Here is a 26,853-nt window from a genome sequence, read left to right on the forward strand (position 1 = left end):
TACCCCCCCCATTTTTGCACATGTCGAGGAGCATGTCAGGCTACATTTCACTGTGTGTTATACTTGTATAACTATGCATGTGACAAATAAAGAACCTTGAACCTTGAACCTTGATGCCATCCACATTACACCAGGGCCTGTGTTGCTGGCTGATGCGATCCACAATATACAAGGTCTTGTGCTACTGGCCAATACACTCAAAAAAATGAACTCAGCCTATCTCTGCTTTTACAAAAGTAGATTTTGTTGTTTGTTCTTTATAAACTCGATTTTGCAAAAATTCTTAAAGTGTTTGTGCAAATTTAATGAAACGTTGTTACTTTTTGTCGTTACACAAAGTCATTGAACTGTGTCAACGTAACATTGTTGAGTAAATTCACAGGTTTGTCCCTCTGCACATACTGCTGCGTTCAGAGCCCGCCTAAGTAAGGGCCAATGCGCATGCGCACCACCCTCTTTCTCAAGCTTGCTTTTTCTTCGCCATGTGGACTGGTTCAGCCGCATTTTTGTCCAAAAATCAGGTAAGAAGTTATTTTTCTTGTAAAGCCCGTCTACATATATATGTTCACACGTCAGTTAATGTCGCAAGTGCTACTAAGAAAAGAGTACAGGCAGGGTTTTGCCCGGTAAAGGTTTGCTAACGTGGACTTGCTGCACGTGAGTTTCCAAATGATTTTGGAGGGGACTCCATTGCAATAGCAAAGCTCTGTTTTCAGCCCAAATGTAGTGTAGCGCTAGCGTCGGTATGCGTCGGTACAGGCAGCGCATTCGGTCCGGCACGCACTTTCGCGCCGAGTTTATACTCGGACGCCTGACTGCGTTGCACTTTAGCCAACAACAGTGGAGAAGCGCTCCTTGCTAGTAGACAGGTTAGGGTGTATTTTCTGTCTAATATTTCAGCTTACGTTTTGATGTAGCTTGCAGAAAGCATTTAGTAAGCTGGTGTAAGATGAACTGCATTAATGTTGTACAATGTCCATGGGATTTCTCACTCGACTTTTAATGTCAGATTACACACACATTTACACAATATGCAGTGGTGATGATGTAGATCAATAAATTCATTGTTGTAGCATACAATATTAAAAATAAAACTGATTAATATGAAACATTAACAATGTGCAAATTATTTAGTTTTTTCAGGGACAGTGTAATGAAAATGTCTTTTGTGCTTCTCCCCCAGATACGTTGATGTGGCAGTGCAAATTGTGCAAAAAAGTGGTGTCATCACGAGCTCTGTTATTAAAACACTACAGGTTAGTTCATAGTAGACAGCAGTATCCATGTGCCTTTTCTGATTGTGTCTGTGTTTTCAAAACATGGAATGCTCTACATAGCCACTTAAGCAGATCACATACCCAAAGAACTCTAGACAAGTCTGTGAGTTTGGCAACATTTAACTGCCATTTGTGTTCCTGCTGCAACATAGCTTCAGAGCAGGAGTATTTTTCTCACATTAACAACCATCTAAAATGTAACAAGACTGTGCATTGCATGTTTGAGGGTTGTTCTTTCAAAACAAATATCTATGGTACATTCAAGTCTCATCGAAATAGGAAACACAATCCTTATACCTTAAAAGACTTTAAAATCGGTATTGCTAACACTATTGTAGGCCAAACATCACCTGATGACAGTACAGACACTATTGTAGAAGAGGACATAAGTGCAAATATTGATCACGATACAACTACAAGTGAGACTGAAGATTTGGCAAATGTAATAGAACTTAATTTTGCATCTCTTTTACTTAAGTTGGAAAACTATTTTCATGTTCCCAGCATAGCAATTGACGAGTTGCTTTCAGAATTGCACTACCTGATAAGCTGTGCATCAGTGCCTTTGACAAATCAAGTAATTGTAGACATACTCAAGAATCATAACCTTTGTCTAGACCAGCCTGTTATTGAAGAACTGACAAAGGCAGTTTCTTTTAACCCTTTGTTAAAAGCCATAGAAAAGGACGGCACACTTGCCACTGCCTTCAAACGCAGACAGTATTACAGAAAACATTTTGAAGTAATTGATCCAATTGAATACATTCTCGACTCCCAAAGCAAGAGGACCTTTCAGTATATTCCTATTCTAAAATCATTACAGCAGATATTTAAACAAGAAAACATACTGAACAAATTTGTCACTAGCCACAATCAGAATCCTTTTGTAAATAAGGAAAAGTATACATCATATAAAGATGGTCTACATTTTCAAAATAATGAGTTTTTCTCAGGCGGTGAACTAAGAATCTCTATTTGTCTTTATGTTGATGATTTCGAAATTTGCAATCCATTGGGGACATCACGGAAAAAGCATAAACTTTGCTCAGTTTACTGGATTTTAGGTAACTTGCCACCAGGTAGTCATTCATCCCTCTCTTCTATTTATTTGGCTCTCTTGTGCAAAAGTGAGGACCTTAGGACCTTTGGCTATCCAAAAATATTTGAGCCACTTTTGCAAGACCTTGTCATTTTAGAGCAGCAGGGAGTGTTCATTGACAATTTAGGGGTCAACTTTAAAGGCACTGTCCAATATGTAGTGGCAGACAGCCTCGGAGCTCATGGATTGGCCGGTTTTGTGGAAAGTTTTTCTGGCGATTACTTTTGCAGGTTTTGTACTGCTACACGCTCAGAGATTGAATCAAAAGCTACAAATAGTGACTTTTCTCTGAGAACTGAGGAGCTCCATCGTGTACATAGCAACTGCACGTGAGACAGGGGTAGCTTGTTGTGGTGTGAAAAGCTCGTGTGTCTTGGCAAGACAGTCTGTCTTTCTTCAAGGTCACTGCAGGATTCCCCCCTGATCTTGCACATGACCTTTTTGAAGGTATTGTGCCTTTTGAGATAGCTGAGTGCCTTCGAATACTAATAGGCAAGAAGTACATCACTTTTGAAAATCTAAATAGACTTGTTCAGTCATTTCCCTACAAAGGAGGGGATCAGACTAATCGCCCTCAGAAATTGCCTCACAATTTTCTTAGTAAAAAAACTGTTGGTGGCAATGCACATGAAAATTGGTGTTTACTAAGACTTCTGCCACTTATTATTGGACAACACATACCTGAAAACGAACCAGCTTGGGAACTTCTACTAGATTTGAAGAATATTGTTGAGCTTGTTGTGTGTCCTGTTCATAACAGTGACTCAGTTGCATACCTGGAGAGTAAGATTTTAGACCACCATCAAAGGTACAGAGAAGTATGCCCAGATAGAAGACCATTGCCAAAACATCACTTTCTGGCTCATTATCCCTCAATAATTCGCCATTTTGGTCCACTTGCCTTATTATGGACAATCAGATTCGAGGCAAAGCACACATTTTTTAAAAAAGTTGCTAGACACACAAACTGCTTCAAAAACATAACCCTGTCTTTGTCAACCAAACACCAGCTCATGATTGGCCATTACATGCATTCATCAGGCTGTAGCAAAGCCACTTTTGAGGTTTCACGAGTCTCGGCAGTCCCAGTAGAACTTCTCAAACGTGAAATTGCACATTGTCTTGCTGAAAAGTACCCTGACACAGCTGTAGTTAGCCTTGCCCAGAGTGTGTCTGTTGCGGGCATCTACTACAGGAAGGGCATGTTAATAGTACATGGATCACTGGGGGGTCTGCCAGAGTTTGCTGAAATCCTGCAGATGTGTATTTTGGCAGATTCGTTGGTGTTTATAGTAAAAAAAACTGAGCTCGTGGTACACTGAACACTATGGATCCTTCAAAATTGACCCATCTCCAAAGGAAATTTCTCTTGTTGCACATGAGGATCTGGTGGATTGTTATCCACTTTGTGACTACCAAGTCGGAGCTTCTCGCATGGTTACATTAAAGAGATACATACACTGTTCAGGTAATTTTAATGTCCATGTTGCCGATTTAATTTTTGTGCTGTATAGCAGTTCTTCTCAAAGTTTGGTTCTTAAAAATAGTTGGACCAGAACTTAAATCTACTCAGATATGTTTCAAGCCTTGTAAAAATACTAGAAAAAAAATTGTGCTGCGAAATTCTGAATACCACTAAAAAAAATACCTGCTTCACCATTGTAACATGTACTGAATTTGGGAACCACCTGCTCATGTTCTTGCACTTATTTTTTAGAGTAACAGTTGGAGATTGGGACATCAGAAATGACAGCCCCAACAAAGCTTCTGATAATCCTGGGGGAGAACAACGCACTCAAGTTAACCCTTCCTTTGGGGATACCAAAGAATGTTAACGAGCTCAAAGCGGAGATTGAAAATCAGTGCGGAGTTTCTGAACAGTTCAGATTGCAGTACATGGACACAGATTTTAATCAGTTCCTTAACATGACATCCACATTTGATCTAAAAGACATGGACAAAATAAAAGTGATTAAAACAGGTGTACCAGAAACATCCACTGGTAGTAATGAAAGCAGTGTGTCCTCATTTAACTTGGGTAGCCCCTGCTCTGGCCACAACCCTGATTATGACACAGATATACTGTCATCGCCAGAATCCAGGTCATCAAGCTCCTCGAGCTCAGCAAACTCCACGCTGCGATCAGAAGCCTGGCCACTGGACTTTCGCATACCTGAGTTTAGCTTCGATGTAGAGCTGCAATTGACAAAAGGCAACCAGGAATTCCAAGCCAATGGAACACTTTTAACCCTAAAACCAAAGCTCAAGTCTGACATTTTAGAGAGCTTGTCTTCAGAAATTATGAAGTACAAAGCTTACCCTTCAGACAGCAATCTTAGTGATGTTTGCCAAGCTTTGGTTGTAAAGCATCCATGCTTGAAAGAGAAGGGTTCAGAAACTGGATTTTCTGCATGGAAGATCAGTTTGAAGTATAAAATGTCAAACTATCGTGGAAAACTGAAGAACTTAGGGTGTAGTGAGTTGGTCATCAATTCTCTCAAAAGAAGAGGGAACAGTAATGTGCATCCCAACCAAGTCAAGAAACCCAGGAGAGCGGAGGTGAATTTCTGCCCTGATTATCCAGCTGGAGAAACCCGAGAGAGTCAGGAAGAAGAAAGGTTGGTGCTGCTTTCAGAGTTCAAGAAGAAGAACAACGATGAAACCATCAAAGCAAAAATGGCCCAAACCTTTCCTCACCGGAGGCAAGAAATTCTTCAGGACATGCCCTTCGTAGCTGACTTTAAAAGCCGATGGCCAGCTCTTTTTTCTCCACGTGAGGTAACTGAATCAGTTGATCTGCAAATGCACTCCACATGCAATATTTTAAACCCATCACGCTAAACATTTGTTTATTTTACAGATAAATGCTGAATTCCAGCGCATCACTACGGTCCCGCTAACATCCACATTTATGGCACAGCTGGACAACAACACAACCAAACTGACCAAAGTCTTCAGAAACAAGGGAGGAACATCTGGACGCAAGATCACAGAAATCATGGCTGCAATTGATGAGGTTTGGAATTAATTTTTTTGAATGCTTCATTCCCTCTTTTAATACATATGATTTTGTTGTCTCCTTCTATTGTAAGGTAAAGTTTAATGTTGGTATTATGGGATTGTTTATTCTTTGTCCTTTTCATGATAGTGTTGTCACAGTAATAAAGTTTTAAGTTGATTTGGATACTTCATAAAAAAAATTGCCAGAATTAAAAGCTGTTTTTTACAGGAACGTAGCGTTTCCAAAACGGGATTTGCCGCGGCTCCCTGGGGAGAATTTTGGCATTTACAGTAGAAAAGCTGAAGCTAGAATAAACTGCCATCAGGCACCTTTCAAACCAAGACGGGATAAAGGGAGGTCTCTGAGCTGAGTTTTATCACTTTTCACTTTTGCGCCTTGCCGCATTTACGCGGCTCACAGATTCGGATTTATCACTCTGTAATGATGCGATGGTCTGTCTTATAAAATCAGCTCAAAAGTAAAGCTATTGCACCAACATGCTTTACCTTACAAACAGTGTTGAATCTGGTACTTGTTGGTGTTGTCTGTAATATTCAGATTGTGGTCCTGGATGTCCTCTGCTGTTGGTTGTTTTGTGCCGGGATCACACCATGCGTTTTTTCGGCCGTCGCACACGGCTGCCCATGACACACTCTTAGGACTCTAGAGACGTGACACACTGTGCAACACACGAGTTCAGTGACCCAAACTCAAGCAGAGACATGGAAAACATGCAGAACAGTGGGCCCTGAGGACCAGGGTTTTGGGAAACCCTGGCTTAGTACTACAACTGTTTTTTCATTTGTCCTTGCAAAACTTTTCATTTGCAGTCGACATGATTATTGAGCTCACCAGGAACAATGGGTATAAGATCAGAAATGTACTGTGCTGGTTACAAAATGCTTTTTTCTCACTTATCTAACTCTTGGCAATATGGTAATAGACAAATTTCCACTTTGGGTGGAATATCCCTTTAATTGATAAGAAACCCTGCAACTTGTATTATTATGTTTATTTTTTTTTTTTTTAGGATGTGGACTTCCATGAGGCCGAAAGTGAAATGGAGAAGACACTCATTGGCATCTACGTCATCAAACCAGAAGGAGAGCGTGACCTTGACCCGGCAGAAGACATTGGTATCATAATTGAGGGTGTCGCTGTGCTCAGAGATCTTCCTGATGTTGCCACTGCTGTTGTGTTGTTGTTCGGCCTGATCTACACTTTAAACATGAGCTACCCATCCAACCTCAGGTACACTTTTGAGTTTTTTCAGAAAGTACTGATGGGACTTGATGCTAAGAAGCTATCAAACAAAGTTCAAGTGCTCAGAAACAAACTCCTTGAATAAAGAGGAGGAAGCGGGAGGCCCTTATTGCTTAACTTAGTTTGAATGCTTTACGTTCAGGTATAGTTAAGTTGTTCATAAACACTTTTTTTCATTGTCAGTACTGTTTCTTGGGAACATTCACCAGTTTTAGAGAACAATAATGTTCATTTGCATTTTAGCAAAATACTGTTACTTAAAAAATTGGTGTTGCACTTCTTCTACTGCTACTTGACAACATACAGAAAATGACAGACATTTTTAAAAGTTTTAGCGGTTAGGCCGCTGTGCTTTGATATTTCAAAGAATGTGACATTTGGCAGCTGTCTGCAACTTGGGATGTAACCATAACTTGAAAAACTGAGTAGCACTGTTTTACAGTACAGTTTTTGAACAAAACAGCCAATTTTCACTGTTTTAAATGAGTTTAGTTTGCTCTTTCATGCTTATCAGTGTTTGAAAATAATTCCTGAAACGTCCTGTAAAATGTAGGATTTTTTTTGATAATTTGGATGCTTTCTGGACCAGTTGAAAGACAAGTTGGTTAGCACTTCACTGATCTTTGAAGTAAAATATTGTTTTATGCACAAAGTATTTAGTTAAAGTTGTAACAAGTTGTCTGCATTGATTGCACTTTGTGTTAAGCTACGGCTCTACAGTCTTTTCGGTCTGTCAGCAAGTATTTAATATGCACTGAATGTGCTTAGTAAAGACAGGACTTTGTTGGATCATTTTTTAAATCATTTTAGTTTGACGACAAGTTGGTTAGCACTTTATACTGATCTACATTTTCTGCACAAAATATTCACTTGGAATTTGTAACAAGTTGCATTGATTGCACTTTGTGTTAAGCTGTTGTGCTTGGAAAAAAGTATTTTATATGCACTGAATGTGCTTATTAAAGGCAGGATTGTGTTTGATAATTTGGGTGCTGTCTTCATTTCTTCCTAAAATATCTCCCTAAGATTTACTTAAAAATGTTATGTCAAGTGGTTCCACATAACTGCTTTAAGTAACTTTTAAGAAACTTTGCTATTTTGTATGGAAGTAACCAGTGTAAATGATTTATTTGTAATTGTAATGAATAGAAATTACTTAACAATTTTATATAATTCAAAAGCAACAAAGTTATGTAGCAGCTACATAACAGTTTTACAAAGATACTACCTAACCAGGTTATGTCCTTCTAAAGCAGAAAAGTTATGTACCAGTTAAGTAACAGTATTACAAAGATATTGCCTAAACAAGTTATGTAGGCTTAAAGCAACAAAGATAAGTATCAGCTGAGCATTGCAATTAAGTTACATTTAGCCAATACACTTACGTAAATCTAACTTAACAGTATTGAGTTCAAACTAAGTAACAACATTTCTTAAAAGTTACTTAAAGCAGTTGTGTGGAACCACTTGACATAACTTTAAGTAAATCTAATGTTTTATTTTTTTGAGTGTACCCTCCAGATTTCAGCAGGGCCACTGTTGTTGGATGAGGCAATCCACATTACACCAGGGCTTGTGTTGCTGGTTGATGCGTTCCACAATACAAAAGGGCCTGTGCTACTGGCTGAGGACATTCACATTACACCAGGGCCTGTGGTGCTGGCCAATACCATCCACATTTCACCAGTGCCAGTGTTGCTGGCTGAGGCCATCCACATTACACCACTGCCAGTGCTTCCTGTGATTCCACCATCACAACACCAGGGCCTGTGCTACTTGCTGATGCCATCCACATTTCACCAGGGCCAGTTGTGTTGGCTAAGGCTATTCACAATACACCAGGGTGTGTGGTGCTGGCCAATACCATCCACATTTCACCAGGGACAGTGCTTCCTGTGAGGCCATCTTCACCACACCAGTGAGTGTGCTTTTGGCTGAGGCAATCCACAAAACATCACGGCCTGTAATGCCGGTTTCTACCATCCACATTACACCAGGGACAGTGCCTCCCTTGAGGCCATCTTCACCCAACCAGGGCCTCTGCTGCTTGTTGATGCCATCCACATTACACCTGGGCCGGTGGTGCTGACCAATATCATGCACATTTCACCAGGGCTAGTGGTGTTGGCTAAGGCTATTCACATTACAGCAGGGTGTGTGGTGCTGACCAATACCATCCATATTTCACGAGGGCCACTGTTGTTGGCTGAGGCCATCCACATTACACCAGGGACAGTGCTTCCTGTGAGGCCATATTCACCCCACCAGGGCCTCTGCTTCTCGTTGATGCCATCCACATTACAACAGGGCCTGTGCTACTGGCTGAGGATATTTAAATTTGACCAGGGCCTGTGTTGGTGGCTGATCCCATCCACAATATACAAAGGCCTGTGCTACTGGCTGATGCCATCAACATTTCACCAGGGCCAGTGCTCCCTGTGAAGCCATCTTCACCACACCACTGCCTGCGTTGCTGTCTGATACCATCCACCTTTCACCAGGGCTTGTGTTTCTGGCTGATGACATCCACAAAACACAGGGGCCTGTGATACTGGCTGATGCCATCCACATTACACAACTTCCAGTGCTTCCTGTGAGGCCATCATCACCACACCAGGGCCTGTGGTGCTGGATGAGGCCATTCACATTACACTAGGGCCTGTGCTACTCGTTGATACCATCCACATTTCACCAGGGTTTGTGTTGCTGGCTGATGCGATCCACAATGCACAAGGGCCTTTGCTACTGGCTGAAGACATTCACATTACACCAGGGCCTGTGCTCCCTGTGAATTGAATTCTATAAGATAAAGCCATGAATATGTGTGTCTTCTATCAAAAGTTACAGCTATTTATATGAAGTTGTACAAAAGCACTTCATTTCGTCAAGACAGTGTGTTTCTTACGATTACATGCATTTAAATGGGGAATTCGCCCGAAACAAAGTATAGATTTTCATTATGTGAATAACTTGAAAATATCAGCACAAACAACTGCAAAACCTGTTTGCCCAGCACGGGGATATTGAATTCTATAACATAAAGCCATAAATATGTATGTATGAGTCTTCTATCAAAAGTTAGAGCTATTTTTCACATTTTCCCTGGTGTAATGTGTTGCTGGCTGAGGCCATACACATTCCACCAGGGACAGTTCTTCCTGTGAGGACATCTTCACCACACCAGGGCCTGTGCTTTTGGCTGAGGACATCCACATTACACCAGGGCCAGTGCTCCCTGTGAGGCCATCTTCACCACACCAAGGCCTGCGTTGCTGGCTGAGGCCATCCACATTCCACCAGGGCCTATGCTCCCTGTGAGGCCATATTCACCACACCAGGGCTTGTGCTGCTGGATGATACCATCCACATTTCAGCAGGGCCTGCGTTAATGGCTCATGCCATCCACATTACACCAGGGCATGTGGTGATGTCCGAAACCATCCACAATACACCAGGGCTTGTGTTACTGGCTGAGGACATTCACATTACACCAGGGCTTGTGGTGCTGGCCAATATCATCCACATTTCATCAGGGCCACTGTTTTTGACTGAGGCCATACAGTTTACACTAGGGACAGTGATTCCTGTGAGGCCATCTTCACCACACCAGGGCCTGTACTGTTGGATGAGGCCATCCACATTACACCAGGGCCTGTGGTGCTGGCCAATACCATCCACATTTCACCAGGGCCAGTGTTGTTGGCTGAGGCCATACACTTTACACCAGGGACAGTGCTTCCTGTGAGGCCATCTTCACCATACCAGGGCCTGTGGTGCCTGGCCTAGGATATTTACAGTTTACCAGGGCCGGTGGTCATAGCTGAGGCCAATTACATTTCACCAGGGCCTGTGTTGGTGGCTGATCCCATCCATAGGACACTTGAATATCATAACAACTAGCAATAATAAGCAAATCCGCTTTCCTGCACTTCACTATTTTATCCCATGAAGGCGAAGTAACAAAATCATCCAAAGAAAACTCCATCATCCCACACACCTACCACCCCCACACCAAGAAAACTGCCAAACAGACCAAAAAACACGGCAGAGGACGAGCCCCCAATTCATGTTACGACCCGTCTAGGGCCAGGCCATAACATGAGTGAGGCACTCGCTTCCCCCCCAAGACCCAAGCAGCCACAAGAAACAAATCCGTTAGATACAAGGTGATTAATTTACAATGTGAAATAAAGGAACCAAAATGGGAGTGTCAACACTTCAGGGTGAGCCAAGGCCAAAACAATAAACAAAACAAATCTACACAAATCCCGCACCCCTGACCTTACCAAAACAAAGTCAAAAATAAAGACCTCCTTAACTAACCCAAAACAGGAGAAAACGGGTTTTGCGAGATCCCGAGTTAGTTTTGCGAGATCTCGCAAAAGTCAGTCTTAATTTTTTTTCTCCCATGTCCCCTGCGGGGCTCCGTACATTGAGGCCTGTGGGGCATTATCAGCCACTGAAACAGTAGACAAATTAATATTTTATACCTTAAGGCTGCCTGTTTATTTAAGGGAGATGAACAATACATTATAATTGTATATAATAATATCACAGATGATAGATTAAATAGGTTTTTGATAGATGCTTGTGCATTGTTAAAGTCTTATATGTTGAAGTGATCTGAGTATGTCATCTGTTCAAAGCCTCTCCCAGTCAGTGCTGTTCTCTATGCCCGTCTCACTCTACATGATATTTTTTAACATCAGCATGCTAAAGGACTTGTTTGGAAGAGACTGCTATTTTATACGCTAAAATATGTTTTTCTTCTGGGCCAAGCTGGTGAAAACACTTTATTATCCTCTAATAGATTTTTTAAATGCTTGGTGATGGTAGTACCCAAAACTATCTGCATCAGGTACTTCCCTGTGTATTTGGAGAGGATCAGAAGTCCCAGGAATAAAAAAGCAACTAATTATTTATCTGCACAGCCATACAAGTGGCTGACTGCTAGTTTGGTCCTCTGAGGCCGTGTCCTAGTCAGTGTGTCTCACTAGATTTCTCTCTCTTCTGTTAATTGAGAGTTTTTGTTTGTTTTGTGCAGTTCTGGTTAATAAGTGAAATTAATAAAAGCTGCAGAAATATTTTCGTTGCATTTCTGTTTGTTCTGTACTTGCTAACTGTCAGTTCAGAAGAAAATGTAACTGCTGTCTTCCTGGTGCTGTTTGCCAACAAACCCGATAATTTACTTCAAAAAAATGCCTACATATATATTTATAAGCTGAGTTATTATATAACTGAATAATTATATCTTTCAATTCATAACTAATAATGTTTTATTCTAAATTTGTGTCTTTTAGCTTCTTCTGCTTATTATTGTTATCCATCCACTTTCTTCTGCTTATCAAGGACTAGTTTACCCGGGCAGCAGCCTAAGCAGAGAAGCCCACATCTCCCTCTCCCCAGCCACCTCCTCCACTTCTTCTGGGATAACACCAAGACATCCTCAGGCCAGCTGAGAGATATAGCCTCTCCAGAGTGTCCTAGGTCTGCCCTGGGCCTCTTTCTCCTTTTCTCATCAGCCTCTCTTCAACGTGTAGGAATAGCAGCTCTACTCTGAGCCCCTTTTGAGTAACTGAACTCCTCAGCCTGTCTTTAAGGGAGAGGCAACACCCTTAGAGAAAGCTCGTGTTTTTCATCTGTCAGTCCTCTGCTCACCTGTCCCCAAACTCGTAAACAAGAGAAGATTAAACTCCTCCGCTTGATGCTGCAAGTCATTGTTTTTTATTGTCTTTTTCTTAATATATTCAGATAATTTTAAAAATATATGTACAACAGTTTGTTTATGCAGTCAGCATTTGTATATATACAGCAGTATTCTCAAACAAGCAACAGCGAACACACCTGTGTGAGGCAAATTCCACAATCACAGTTCAATCAGTCCCCCCACCCTGACACTTTTTTCCACTTTAAGTGAGGAAATGGAATTAAATCTGGACACATCTTTATCTTTTTTGGACATATCAACATATCTTTTTAAGGTTAAGAGAATATGGTCATCAGATTGGAGAAGCTGACCAATCAGAGCTGTGATAATGATATTTAAGGATATTTAAGGTGTGTTGACTGGTTCATAACGTCAGCTCATGTGAGAAAACATCCCATGCTAAAAGTTGCCGCTAGCTGCTGGTTGATGGTGAATTTATTGTGTGTTTCCACAGTCTGTACAGATGAAGAGTAGCAGAGCTGGAGATAAGGCAGGAGGAAAAGTTGACTCAATTCAATTTCAGTTTATTTATATAGCGTTAATCACAACAACAGTCACCTCAAGACACTCTATACTGCAAGGTGGAGGCCCTATTGTAATACAGAGAAAACTAAATGATCAAAACAACCCCTTTTGAGCGAGCACTTGGTGACTGTGGGAAGGAAAAACACCATTTTAACTGGAAGAAACTTCCAATAGAACCAGGTATAGGGAGGGGCAGCCTCTGAGGACTGGTTGGGGTTGAGGGGAGGGAGAAAGGACAAAGGGCACGCTGTGGAAGAGAGCCACTCTATGAGCTGTTCATTCAGTTTGTGGTTTAGCTTGACTCCATGACGTTTCTGAACTAATGCTTTGCTCAATTAATGTTGCAATGAATTATGGGTGGATTTTACTGATATTCTATCTTTATGTTGTCACCAAACAGATCTACAGATTTGGGATTAGCTACAGGCTCCTCCACCTCCGCTGGCTCTTCTGTCCTGCCCAGGATGGCGCCCCCGGTGCCCCCTCGTCAGGTCTAGCAGTCTTACTGTCCATCCAACAGCTCCTTCTCCCCTCTTACAGCCCCTATGGGAGCTCCATCTGTGGTGGCCACAGGCCTTACAGCTACAGCTACGGTGGCGGCTGCAGCCTGGGAGGATACAGACACACACCTCACCTTGAGGACATCCCCCCAGCAGGTTTGTGCAGCAGGCTGAAGAGATGGAACAGCAAGCACTCACATATTCATATGAGTACATTTTGTTGTTTTGAGAGGTGTACTCAACACAGGACAGTGGCTGCAGGTGCTAATTGTTTTGAGTTAAAAGTAATTAAGGATGCTGTTGCAAAGTTTGATAATAGAATCCGAACCTGGTAATGTTCAGGGCTGCAGTACACGTGTAAAGATGAGTCTGCTTGTACGACATCATATGTGCCTTTGTGTAACTCAGTGACAAATAAATAAGCTCCATATGCCATTAGTTACTTTAAAAGTGTGAGGAAAAGCAGAAGGACTTGTTTTTGGTTAAGACCAGTTAAAATTATGAATGTCTTTCATTCAGTTTCCTTGCTTGGTTTAGACACTAACTGGGCGAGCGAGGAGGACAACCACGTGGTGGCCAGAGGAGAATATGACTTTACAGCTGCTTCTCAGGAGGAGCTTTCTATGCGAGCTGGAGAGATGCTCAACCTCGCTCCTAAAGGTGATGAGCTTTTTACTAGTTGCAGGACATTTGATTCTGAGTGCTTGGACCCAAAACCTTCTATTTTTGTTTTCCTTATCTTAGAAATAACAGATGAGGGCTCTTCTTTTGTGTGTGCGTGCCCCATGTTTACAACTATCTCCCTCGTGTTTAGAGCTACAGCCCCGTGTGCGTGGCTGGCTCCTGGCCAGCGTGGACGGTGAGACCACCGGCTCGTCCCAGCAAACTACGTTAAGATCCTCAGTTCACAATTGGATGTCACTGATCACGTGACTGTGGCCAAACGAATCAAGCATCGACAGAGTGCTTCTGAAGCGGTGTGTTGGTGTTTTTTGACACACGCGCCGGAGCGTCAGCTTCAAGCTGGCCATCACTAATTTATAGCATTCGTCCTCTTGTGTGCGTTACTGGTCCGTCTGTGTTCCTCCATGCTTTTTTTCCTGCTTGTCAGCCTTTGTGTTTTAACTCCATTCCCTCGTGTCCAGGTTTGTTATTTGGTTCTCAGCTTTCCCAGTTTAGGTTTTCCTAGTTTTGTTTCTCGCCTCCCTCGCCTTTGTTTGTATGTCACTCTCCATAAATAAAGCTCACTCACATCAGCAGTGCCTGCATCTTGGGTCCTCCATTCATATCTCGATACGCAAACCCTGACATTTATTGTGTGGTTACTGGTGGTGATCAGAGGGCCCGGTGGCGCCAGTGTACGGCAGCCTCGCCTCTGTCAGTGCGCCCCAGGGTGGCTGTGGCTACAATGTAGCTTGCCATCGCCAGTGTGTGAATGTGTGTGTGTGTGAATGGGTGGATGACTGAATGTAGTGTGAAGCGCTTTGGGGTCCTTAGGGACTAGTAAAGCGCTATACAAAATGCAGGCCATGCAGGCAGGCCATACTGCTAGGAAGTGCTGACAAAATATGAAATTATGACGCTATTTATGTAGAGGCACAGTTGTTACGGCCCTAGCTGGGCCTCCTGATACTGCCCTTGTGTGGGCGTGGTGTTTTTCTCCGCCTCCTCCTCTTTTGCTCCACCCCCCTGTCTCTCTCTTGCTCTCTCTCTCCCCAGGACACAGCTGCTGCTCATTGGACTCACTTACCACCTGGGCCCAGTCAGCAATCACCTCTCTGAGGTCATATAAGCTGGGGATGAGCTGTGAGCAGAGTGTGTGGGGTGTCTCTGCTTGGTGTGTAGGTAGCCTGCCTGAAGTGTGGAGTTGTGGAAGCAGTATAGCTGCTTTACGTGAGTAGTGTAGGCTTGTGGGCCTTGGCAGCAGTAAAGCCAGCTGCTGTTAGTGACAGGGTGAGCTTGTGGGCCCCTGGAAGTGCCTCCTCGTGGTGTGGAGTTTTTGTTTGGTTGTTGTGTTCTTTGTTGTTGCAACCTTTTTTCCCTTTTTCGGCATGTTATTGGTAATACGACGTTGCCGGCTCCTTATGTTATGATTATCTACAATAAAGACTGTTATTTACTAAGAACACCTGTCTGTTTTCCTTTCATTCTGTTCTGGACTCATTTGTTACTGGTCCCCTCACTCGCATGCCTAGACCCCTTCGGGGGGGACGTAACAACAGTACTAACACAGAACAGCGGGGACACAGAACCAAAACCTAAGAACTAACAAAGACACGTCAAGAAATCAAAAATTAGTAAAACAAAATAAAAAACACTGAGCCAGTGACCCAGGACCGTGACATTCAGTTTCTCAAGGAGTAATCAAAGCAAACATTTTTTTCTTTTTTTGAATAAGAGATTTCCTTTGTGTTACATGATGGTGTAAGTTCCAGCACAGCTCATTTAGTTTGCAGAAGTGCTCCGAGGCCCCTATGAAACACATAATTGAAAGAATCTAACAAATTCGAGGGGTGCAGTAGCTGTAGTATGGTCAAAAGAGCTTGACCATACTACCACCTTGTCATGCGAATTCCTGAGATCAGGAATGATAAGGTGGGGCCAGGTTTCACAATGAACTCACCCGAAACTCTGGCTGATTGGGACCCACACCCAGTTTCACACCTTGGCTCAGGCGATTAGAGGATCATCAGGGGGTCCCTTTGTCCCTCTGTGGGGGGAAACTCCCACTAGGTTTATATCTGGGACTCTCCACCATTTGACCTTAGAACTGAAGAAGCTTCTCGGATGAGAGGTGAAACGTCTACAAGTAACTTAAAGAAGTCCAGACGCTTTTCTTTGCAAGCTCCTTTGACTACGATGACCTGGATGACTGAGAACCTTCACAGACATATAGCTGTAGTATGACTTTTTGTTCTCATGCTTCATGACGACTTTACTTTTTTCTTTTTTTTTGGTGGGAGGAAGTTGACATCTCAGTCCATTGTGACGTGCAGATCTTTGACTGGCTTATGAACTCCGTCAGGAGGAACTCGGCAGGAGAGGGAAACAAGGACAAACAAACCCGGCTTGGGGTGATGCTCATGTGTGCCCAGGTGTATGATGTGGCTCTTTGCGGTGACACAGTAAAAATTGTGGCTCTGTGACTGGTTGGCTGCCCCAGCCCTGGCCCTTCATGTATTTCAGTAATGTCTTTTTCTCCCGTCTCCTCCTCTCGTTTACATGTTTTGCCCTTGTGACCCATTCCTTCTGTCACGTGTGTTTCCCCCCCAGCCATCATGTTCTGTTTGTGCTTAGTTATGTCCATGTCTCATCTCCAGTCCCCTTTTCCCTCTGTATGTATTCACAGTGTACGTGTTCCTCGTCGGTTCGTCATGTTAAGTCTGCGAGTCTTATTCCGTCATGTGTCATGTATCACTCCAAATCTCACTGACTTTAACTAATAATAACTGTTTCCTGATTGTTATGTCTAAAAGGTATTGCACAATCGCCTCTAGTAGAGGATCAGGTTTGTTTTCCACTGATAATGGATTTTAACATGACTGACCAATGATTGTGGAGCACGTCCATGTAGGATCTTATAAATACAACGAGCAAAACTTAATATATTATATTTCTGAAGTATGACGGAAGGAAAAAAAGTTTCACCATCCATCTTCATCCGCTTTATCCGAGGCCGGGTCGCGGGGGCAGCAGCCTAAGCAAAGAGGCCCAGACCTCCCTCTCCCCAGCCATGTCCTCCAGCTTGTCCGGGGGAACACCAAGGCGTTCCCAGGCCAGCCGAGAGATATAATCTCTCCAGCATGTCCTGGGTCTGCCCCGGGGCCTCCTCCCGGTGGGACATGCCTGGAACACCTCACCCAGCAGGCGCCCAGGGGGCATCCTTGTCAGATGCCCGAACCACCTCAGCTGGCTCCTTTCGATGTGGAGCAGCAGCTGCTCTACTCTGAGCCCCTCCCGGATGGCCGAACTTCTCACCCTATCTCTAAGGGAGAGGCTAGCCACCCTTCGGAGGAAGCTCATTTCTGCCGCTTGTATCCGCGATCTCGTTCTTTCGGTCACTACCCACAGCTCGTGGCCATAGGTGAGGGCAGCCTGGCGGAGCCCATCACCCACCGGGAACGAGTCCGACTTATTGCCGGCAATGCGAACCAAGCTCTTGCAACGGTTGTATAGGGATCGAATGGCCCGTAGCAATGGGCCAGACACCCCATACTCCCGCAACACCTCCCACAGGACACCCCGAGGGACACGGTCGAATGCCTTCTCCAAGTCCACAAAACACATGTAGACTGGTTGGGCAAACTCCCATGCACCCTCAAGTATCCTCGAGAGGATAAAGAGCTGGTCCAGTGTTCCACGACCAGGACGAAAACCGCATTGTTCCTCCTGTATCAGAGGTTCGACTAACGGACGAACTCTCTCGAAAAGTTTCACATTTTTAAAAAAATCCAATTTCATATGATCAAATTTATGTCAAAAAGTTCATATTTATTCCCTCGTATGTCATGTGTGAGTACTGTACTATAAATGTCATATATCAGATGATACTGATAACCTAATGCTAATTGCAATAACTATGCAGAGGTCTCTAGGCCTCGACTTTTATGGAGCATGTGAAGTTTGGGGCAGAGTGGACAAAGAAAAGTTTCTCAGCAGGTTCAACAGGTTGCTACAACACAGGCCGATGGAGTATTGCACTCACTCATCCAAACTGGCAAACATGTAACATACACTCTAAGACTGATCCTGCTCTTTACTCCTTTGCTATGATTTAATTTGATATTATGTAGCCTTGGAGACAGTTTGCATAGATTAGAATGTTAGATTCCTGTGATGTCATCAATGCCCGATGTTTTGTTTTAATGTCTTGTGATAGTTCTAAGTGCAGACAAAGTCAGAGTTCAAGTGAGTTTAGTCCAATTTTGAACCAGTTTCTGACATGTGGTCAAAATCTTGGCCGACCTTTACCACACCACGTGCTGTGGGTGTGCGTAAAAATCTAGGTGAGTAAAGTCTCCTTTACCTGTTAAATTCAATTTGTTTAATTTTGGGCTTTTACTTCAGGTGTTTTGATTCAGTAACCAAGTGATCTTTGTACAACCTGCAGACCGCCACACTGATCCCTGGTTCCCCTGGTGTATCTACACACAGCACATACAAAAGTCACACTAAAGGTAAGAAGTACATAGGTAAGTTCACACCACACCTGCAGTGATAGAGCCTCTTTCCCAGGCTCTCAGAGTTTAGCTGGTATCCACCTGCACTCTTGGTGGCGCTGTCACTTGGTGTTCGCTCGCTCTGCGGTAGAGTATCACTTCCTGTTCCTGCTCAAACACAGTGGTGTTTCTGAGTAGCTTATTTGCTTAGCAATTTAATTAACAACTTTTAAATACATTCTTTTTTCATAAGATCTTCACGTGCTTCATCCGAAGCACACTTTCTGTGTACTCACTACCTAATTTATAGCCAAAGTATTCACTCACTGTCTCTGTACTGTTAGCCGACTCGTTAGCACCATGGCTACTTCACCTGTCCCTCCTGCACTTTCTTGCTCATTGTGTCAGATGTTTAGTTACTCCTCGGCCTTCTTTAGCAGTAATGATATCTGTAACAAATGTAGCATATTTGCAGCTCTGGAGGCCAGGATTACTGAATTGGAGACTCTGCTTCGCAACCTTCATTCACCCGTAGCTAGCCAGGCCCCTGTAGCTGGTGCAGCCGAAGATAGTGTAGGCCCCGCTAGCTGTTCCCCGGCAGACCCAAGCAGCTGGGGAAAGAGGGCGGCTGGGTCACGGTGAGGAGGAAGCATAGTCTTAAACAGAAGCCCCAGATACACCACCAACCCGTTCATGTGTGTAACCGTTTTTCCCCATTCGGCGACACACCCGCCGAGGGTCAAACTCTGGTAATTGGTGATTCTGTTCTCAGACATGTGAAGCTAGAGACACCGGCAACCATAGTCAATTGTCTTCCAGGGGCCAGAGCAGGCGACACTGAAGGAAATTTAAAACTGCTGGCTAAGGGTAAACGTAAATTCAGTAAGATCATAATTCACGTCGGCAGTAATGACACCCGGTTACGCCAATCGGAGGTCACTAAAATCAATATTGAATCGGTGTGCAACTTTGCCAAAACAATGTCGGACTCTGTAGTTTTCTCTGGTCCCCTCCCCAATCAGACCAGGAGTGACATGTTTAGCTGCATGTTCTCCTAAATTGCTGGCTGTCTGAGTGGTGTCCCAGAAACGATGTGGGCTTCATAGATAATTGGCAAACCTTCTGGAGGAAACCTGGTCTTGTTAGGAGAGACGGCATCCATCCCACTTTGGATGGAGCAGCTCTCATTTCTAGAAATATGGACAAATTTATTAAACCCCCCAAAATATGACTATCCAGAGTTGGGACCAGGAAGCAGAGTTGCAGTCTTACACGCCTCTCTGCAGCTTCTCTCCTCCTGCTACCCCCCCAAAAACCCATCTCCATAGAGACTGTGTCAGCTTCCAAAAAGACAAAAAACCAACTAAAAACCAGCAACAAACAACTTAAACATAAACAATTACAAAGAAAGAACAATACAGCATCCACATCTGAACCAAAGAGTAAAACAGTGAAATTTGGATTATTAAACATTAGGTCTCTCTCCTCCAAGTCTCTGTTAGTACATGACTTAATAATTGATCAACAAATTGATTTACTCTGCCTTACAGAAACCTGGTTGCAGCAGGATGATTATGTTAGTTTAAATGAATCAACACCCCCGAATCATTCTAACTACCAGAAATCTCGAAGCACAAGCCGAGGGGGCGGTGTGGCAGCAATTTTTCACACCAGCCTATTAATTATTGAAAGACCAAGACAGACTTTTAATTCATTTGAAAGCCTGATGCTTAACATTGTCCACCCCAGCTGTGAAACTCAGAAACCAGTCTTACTTGTTATCATCTATCGTCCACCTGGGCCTTACACAGAGTTTCTGTCTGATTTCTCAGACTTTATATCTAATTTAGTTCTGAGCTCAGATAAAATAATTATTGTGGGTGATTTTAACATCCATGTAGATGCTAAAAATGACAGCCTCAACATGGCATTTAATCTGTTATTAGACTCAATTGGTTTCTCTCAAAATGTAAAAGAACCCACCCACCACTTTAATCACACTCTAGATCTTGTTTTAACATATGGCATCGAACCTGAACATTTAACAGTGTTTCCTGAAAACCCTCTCCTGTCTGATCATTTCCTGATAACATTTACAATAATTGATTACACAGCGGTGGAGAGTAGACTTTGTCAAAGTAGATGTCTTTCTGAAAGCGCTGTAACTAAGTTTAAGAATATAATCCACCCACTGTTATCATCTTAAATGCCCTGTACCAACACAGAGCAGAGCAGCTATCTGAACACTACCCCAACAGAGGTCGATTATCTTGTTAATAATTTCACCTCCTCACTACGTACGACTCTGGATACTGTAGCTCCTTTAAAAACTAAGGTCTCAAATCAGAAGTACCTGACTCCGTGGTATAATTCTCAAACACATACCCTAAAGCAGATGACTCGTAAGCTGGAGAGGAAATGGTGTGTCACAAATTTAGAGGATCATCATTTAGCCTGGAGAAATAGTTTGCTGCTTTATAAGAAAGCCCTCCGCAAAGCCAGAACATCTTACTATTCATCACTGATTGAAGAAAATAAGAACAACCCTAGGTTTCTCTTCAGCACTGTAGCCAGGCTGACAAAAAGTCAGAGCTCTTTTGAGCCAACAATCCCTTTAACGTTAACTAGTAATGACTTCATGAACTTCTTCACAAATAAAATTTTTATCATTAGAGAAAAAATTACCAGTAATCATCCCACAGATGTAATATTATCTACAGCTACTCTTAGTACCATTGATGTTAAGTTAGACTCTTTTTCTCCAATTGATCTTTCTGAGTTAACTTCAATAATTACTTCCTCCAAACCATCAACGTGTCTTTTAGACCCCATTCCTACAAAACTGCTCAAAGAAGTCCTGCCATTAATTAATGCTTCGATCTTAAATATGATCAACCTATCTCTAATAATCGGCTATGTACCACAGGCCTTCAAGCTGGCTGTAGTTAAACCTTTACTCAAAAAGCATCTCTAGACCCAGCAGTCTTAGCTAATTATAGGCCAATCTCCAACCTTCCTTTATATCAAACATCATTGAAAGAGTAGTTGTCAAACAGCTAACAGATCATCTCAGAATCAGAATCAGAATCAGAAAGAATCAGAAAGGGGTTTATTGCCAAATGTTGAGCAGGTTTACAACATTAGGAAATTGCTGCGGTGCTTCAGTGCAAACATAGTGTCATAAATAGCACTTAAATAGTGTCATAAATAGCACTTAAATAGACATGAAAAAATAAAAGTAGGGATAAGAATTAAAAGTGCTACGTAGAAAGATATGTGCATGAGCTATACATGAGATATATACATGAGAATAAGAATTAAGAGTGCTACGTAGAAAGATATATACATGAGTGCAGGTGGTGATCAGTGCCAAACATGGAATGATGCAGTAACACAGCGTAGGGTCATGTGTTAGTGGTGGGAACAGTCATATGGTTATTGTTCATGTGTCCAACAGCAGAGGGGAAGAAACTGTTCTTATGGCGAGAGGTTCTGGTGCGAATGGACCGGAGCCTCCTGCCTGAGGGGAGCAGGTCAAACAGACTGTGTCCAGGGTGAGAAGGGTCAGCTGAGATCCGAGCTGCACGCCGCATCTCCAGAGTAATGGTTTACTTGAAGAGTTTCAGTCAGGTGTCAGAGCTCAGCACAGCACAGAAACAGCTTTAGTGAAGGTTACAAATGATCTTCTTATGGCCTCTGACAGTGGACTCATCTCTGTGCTTGTCCTGCTAGACCTTAGTGCAGCATTCGATACTGTTGACCATAATATCCTATTAGAGCGATTAGAACATGCTGTAGGTATTACAGGTACTGCGCTGCAGTGGTTTGTATCATATCTATCTAATAGACTCCAATTTGTGCATGTAAATGGAGAGTCCTCTTCACACACTGAGGTTAATTATGGAGTTCCACAGGGTTCAGTGCTAGGACCAATTCTGTTTACATTATACATGCTTCCCTTAGGCAGCATCATTAGAAGACATAGCATACATTTACACTGCTATGCAGATGACACCCAGCTCTCTCTGTCCATGAAGCCAGATAACACACACCAATTAGTTAAAGTGCAGGAATGTCTTAAAGACATAAAGACCTGGATGGCTGCTAACTTTCTGCTTCTTAATTCTTAATTCAGATAAAACTGAGGTTATTGTACTCGGCCCTGAAAATCTTAGAAATATGGTATCTAAGCAGATTCCTACTCTGGATGGCATTACCTTGGCCTCCAGTAACACTGTGAGGAACCTTGGAGTCATTTTTGACCAGGACATGTCCTTCAATGCACATATTAAACAAATATGTAAGACTGCTTTCTTCCATTTGCGCAACATCTCTAAAATTAGAAATATCCTGTCTCAGAGGGATGCTGAAAAACTACTTCATGCATTTATTACTTCCAGGCTGGACTACTGTAATTCATTATTATCAGGATGTCCAAAAAACTCGCTGAAAAGCCTTCAGTTAATCCAAAATGCTGCAGCAAGAGTCCTGACAGGGACTAGAAAGAGAGAGCATATTTCTCCTGTATTGGCTTCCCTTCATTGGCTTCCTGTTAAATCCAGAATTGAATTCAAAATCCTGCTCCTCACATGCAAGGTCTTAAATAATCAGGCCCCATCTTATCTTAATGACCTTGTAGTACCATATCACCCTATTAGAGCACTTCGCTCTCTCTCTCTGCAGGCCTACTTGTTGTTCCTAGAGTATTTAAAAGTAGAATGGGAGGCAGAGCCTTCAGTTTTCAGGCCCCTCTTCTGTGGAACCAGCTTCCAGTTTGGATTCGGGAGACAGACACTATCTCTACTTTTAAGATTAGGCTTCAAACTTTCCTTTTTGCTAAAGCATATAGTTAGGGCTGGACCAGGTGACCCTGAATCCTCCCTTAGTTATGCTGCAATAGACGTAGGCTGCCGGGGGATTCCCATGATGCATTGAGTTTTTCCTTTCCAGTCACCTTTCTCACTCACTATGTGTTAATAGACCTCTCTGCATTGAATCATATCTGTTATTAACCTCTGTCTCTCTTCCACAGCATGTCTTTATCCTGTCTTCCTTCTCTCAGCCCAACCGGTCGCAGCAGATGGCCCCGCCCCTCCCTGAGCCTGGTTTTGCCAGAGGTTTCTTCCTGTTAAAAGGGAGTTTTTCCTTCCCACTGTCGCCAAAGTGCTTGCTCATAGGGGGTCATGTGATTGTTGGGTTTTTCTCTGTATCTATGAAGCGCCTTGAGGCGACTTTTGTTGTGATTTGGCACTATATAAATAAAATTGAATTGAATTGAATTAATCACTAGGAAGCTTCTAACAAAGACTGTATGAATGTGTACATTGAGGCAAAGTCAGCTTTCCTACATACAACTAATCACAACCCCTGTGTTTGTTTTGTCTCTCTTTAGAGGACTTAGAAGAAAAATACGAAGAGCAGGGTAAGCTGGGCGAAGGAGGCTTTGGGACTGTCTTCTTTGGAAAACGCAGAGAAGACAATTTCCCAGTATGGCTTTGTTAAGTCTAATTGTTGAATGTTGCCATTGTGTTTCTTAAATTTGTACAGTCTTAGTTCAAGCAGTAGGATCAAAGCCATTCCTTTGATCCTGACCACCTCTCCAACCACTCTGTGCTGGGGGAGGTTTTATTGCAGATACATCCTATCTGAAAGATTTGTTTCTTTTGATGTAAGCTTCCTGCGTTTACGACCCTTTGGTCAGCAGGAGGTCTGACACACACACACACACACACACACACACACACACACACACACACACACTTACAGAAGTTCACACATATACATAAAATGCTTTGTCTTAGAACCATGTGGGCGTGGCTTTGTTCTGATGTGTTTTGTGTGAACTGTCTCCCAATAAAAGGTAGCAAGAGGAGGTCAGATCTGGGGGTCATTTTCGTGGTGGACACAGGCCTCCCTTGTGCAAATAATCGATCGATCGACTGTTTTGTTTTCTTCATGATGAATAAGTCTCTAGAATTAGTGGGGTTTGTGGAAACACAAACCCAACAGGCTTCTTATGTGTGCACTTTACAATTCTTCTAGTTCCTCCTGTTCTCTTTTTCTATAACACATTTTCTCTGTAATGCAGGTGGTGATTAAGCATGTTGCTCAGTTTTTAGTCAGCTACCTACCAGTGGTAAGAAATGTTTGTCTTTTTCTGTTGTTTTCCCCCAACGTGTACCTCAAAGGGCCTAATGTTTGAACACTGACCTTGATGTTCTGTTTCTCAAGCTTCTTAATGGTAAAATGACCGAGATTCCCAAGGAGGTGGCATTGCTAATAAAAGTGGGGGCAGGACCAGAGGGTACGAGCAGCGATGTGACGCCCATTTTAAACGACTGGTATGACTTGGAAGACGAACTCATTATGCTCTTTTAAAGGCCAAAAAAACATAGACTTGGAAGCCTACCTGGCAAACAGAAGAATCTTTGTGCACGAGAGGGAGGTTAAGGTCAAGATGACATATATGGCAAACTTTAATGGATAATGTAAATCTGATTATTTGAACATGTTTTTCATTTGTCTGTCTGGTCATAATGAGACAGCTGGTACATGCAGCCGCTGAAATGCAATCCAAGGGTGTCTACCATCGAGACATTAAGCCAGACAATATTGTGTTTGACACATTGCCTGATCATCCAGCATTTCTATGTGTCAAATTCATCGATTTTGGTGTTGGAGTCCCTTTTAGACCAGAAGCAGTCACACGAAGAAATGGTAGGTTGTCAGCCTCACTGTTTAAATGTCCTTGCCTGCCCACACGTTTAGTGTCCACATGAATTCCTTACCATGAATAATTACTTTCTGGATTTTAGGGACCAAATCAGCCGCTGTAAACTGGCAGGACTTTAATGCCACCACAGCAGATTGCGTCAGTTTTGCAGCTGGGTGCGGTGATGGATTGGCTGGTACATCACATCATCCCTGATGACAACAACACATCTGAGATGCACACTGACATTTCAGAGGGTAAGCTGAATGTTAATTCTTTAACCTGTCGCATTACAAGGATTGAGAATTCTGTTTTCAGTGTTATCTGTATCACTAATGCACACGCAGACTTATATACACACACCAACATATAAACTCAAACCACTCTATTGTATTTCTGAACAGATTACAAGTTTAATTCATCCATCCATCCATTCACGTCTGCTTATCCTTTTCAGGGTCGCTGGAGCCTATCCCAGCTGTCATAGGGCGAGAGGCGGGGCACACCCTGGACAGGTCGCCAGTCTGTCGCAGGGCCAACACACAGAGACAGACAACCATTTGCACTCACATTCACTCGCACATTCACACCTATGGGCAATTTGGATTAACCAATTAACCTATCCACAATAAGTGCATGTCTTTGGACAGTGGGAGGAAGCCGGAGTACCCGGAGAGAACCCACGTAAACATGGGGAGAACATGCAAACTCCACACAGAAAGACCCTGGCCTGATGGTGGAATTGAACTCAGGACCTTCTTGCTGTGCGGCAACAGTGCTAACCACCGTGCCACCGTGTTTAATTCAATTCACTTTTATTTATATAGCGCCAAATCACAACAAAAGTCACCTCAAGGTGCTTTATATTGTACAGTAGATACAGAGAAAAGCCCAACAATCATATGACCCCCTATGAGCAAGCACTTTGGCAACAGTGGGAAGGAAAAACTCCCTTTTAACAGGAAGAAACCTCCGGCAGAACCAGGCTCAGGGAGGGGCGGGGCCATCTGTTGTGATTGGTTGGGTGAGAGAAAGAAGACAGGATAAAGACTTTTTGTTTTTTTTATTAGTCCTTTATTTATCCAGGTAAAAAAAATCTCATTGAGATTAAAAATCTCATTTCCAAGAGAGACCTGGCATCATGGCAACAAAAGTCACATACCACATAGGTATATAACATTTAAAACAAATACAATATGCCATACCAACATGTGTAAAATATACAATAACAGATCAAATTAAGAGTACATTAAAAACAATCACACTGAGTAAAAGAGCTGTTTTCTCGTTCCTTTAAGACAGACTTAAACTCTCCCAAGGTAACCAATTCTGATAATTTCAGTTCCTTCTGCAGATTATTCCAGGAAGCAGGGGCAGCGTATTTAAAAGCCTTTTTCCCCAATTCTGTTCTGATTTTCGGGACAATAAATTGTATGATATTGTGCGAACGAAGGCTGTATTGGTTGTGGTTTTTACACATATAAACACATAAATAAGATGGAACCAGCCCAAGGAGAGATTTATAGATAAAGATCAACCAATGGGAGAGTCTGCGAATATGCAAAGATGGGCATTTAGCAGCAGCATACAAAGAACAATGATGTACACGA

At 42.7% G+C, this 26,853-nt stretch overlaps 1 protein-coding gene and 1 pseudogene across 3 annotated transcripts; both read left to right on the forward strand.

Moving 5' to 3' along the window:
• The first annotated feature begins 424 nt into the window (after positions 1 to 424).
• On the forward strand, positions 425 to 7,624 carry LOC145419751 (uncharacterized). Of its 3 annotated transcripts, XM_080288138.1 has the most exons (4): positions 425 to 521; positions 1,184 to 1,256; positions 4,094 to 5,154; positions 5,237 to 7,624. In XM_080288138.1, the coding sequence occupies exons 3-4, from the start codon at positions 4,123 to 4,125 to the stop codon at positions 5,402 to 5,404; spliced, it is 1,200 nt and encodes a 399-aa protein (XP_080144264.1). In that variant the 5' UTR covers positions 425 to 521; positions 1,184 to 1,256; positions 4,094 to 4,122; the 3' UTR covers positions 5,405 to 7,624. The 3 variants fall into 3 exon arrangements, with proteins under 3 accessions (XP_080144264.1, XP_080144265.1, XP_080144266.1); XM_080288139.1 differs by lacking the exon at positions 425 to 521 and having other exon boundaries at positions 888 to 1,256; XM_080288140.1 differs by lacking the exons at positions 425 to 521; positions 1,184 to 1,256 and adding an exon at positions 3,695 to 3,844.
• LOC145419718 (serine/threonine-protein kinase pim-1-like) overlaps positions 6,213 to 26,853 on the forward strand; it is a 34,022-nt pseudogene continuing 13,381 nt past the window's right edge.

Source organism: Astatotilapia calliptera, chromosome 13 (genome assembly GCF_964374335.1).
Source record: "Astatotilapia calliptera chromosome 13, fAstCal68.1, whole genome shotgun sequence".
Taxonomy (NCBI): Eukaryota; Metazoa; Chordata; class Actinopteri; order Cichliformes; family Cichlidae; genus Astatotilapia; species Astatotilapia calliptera.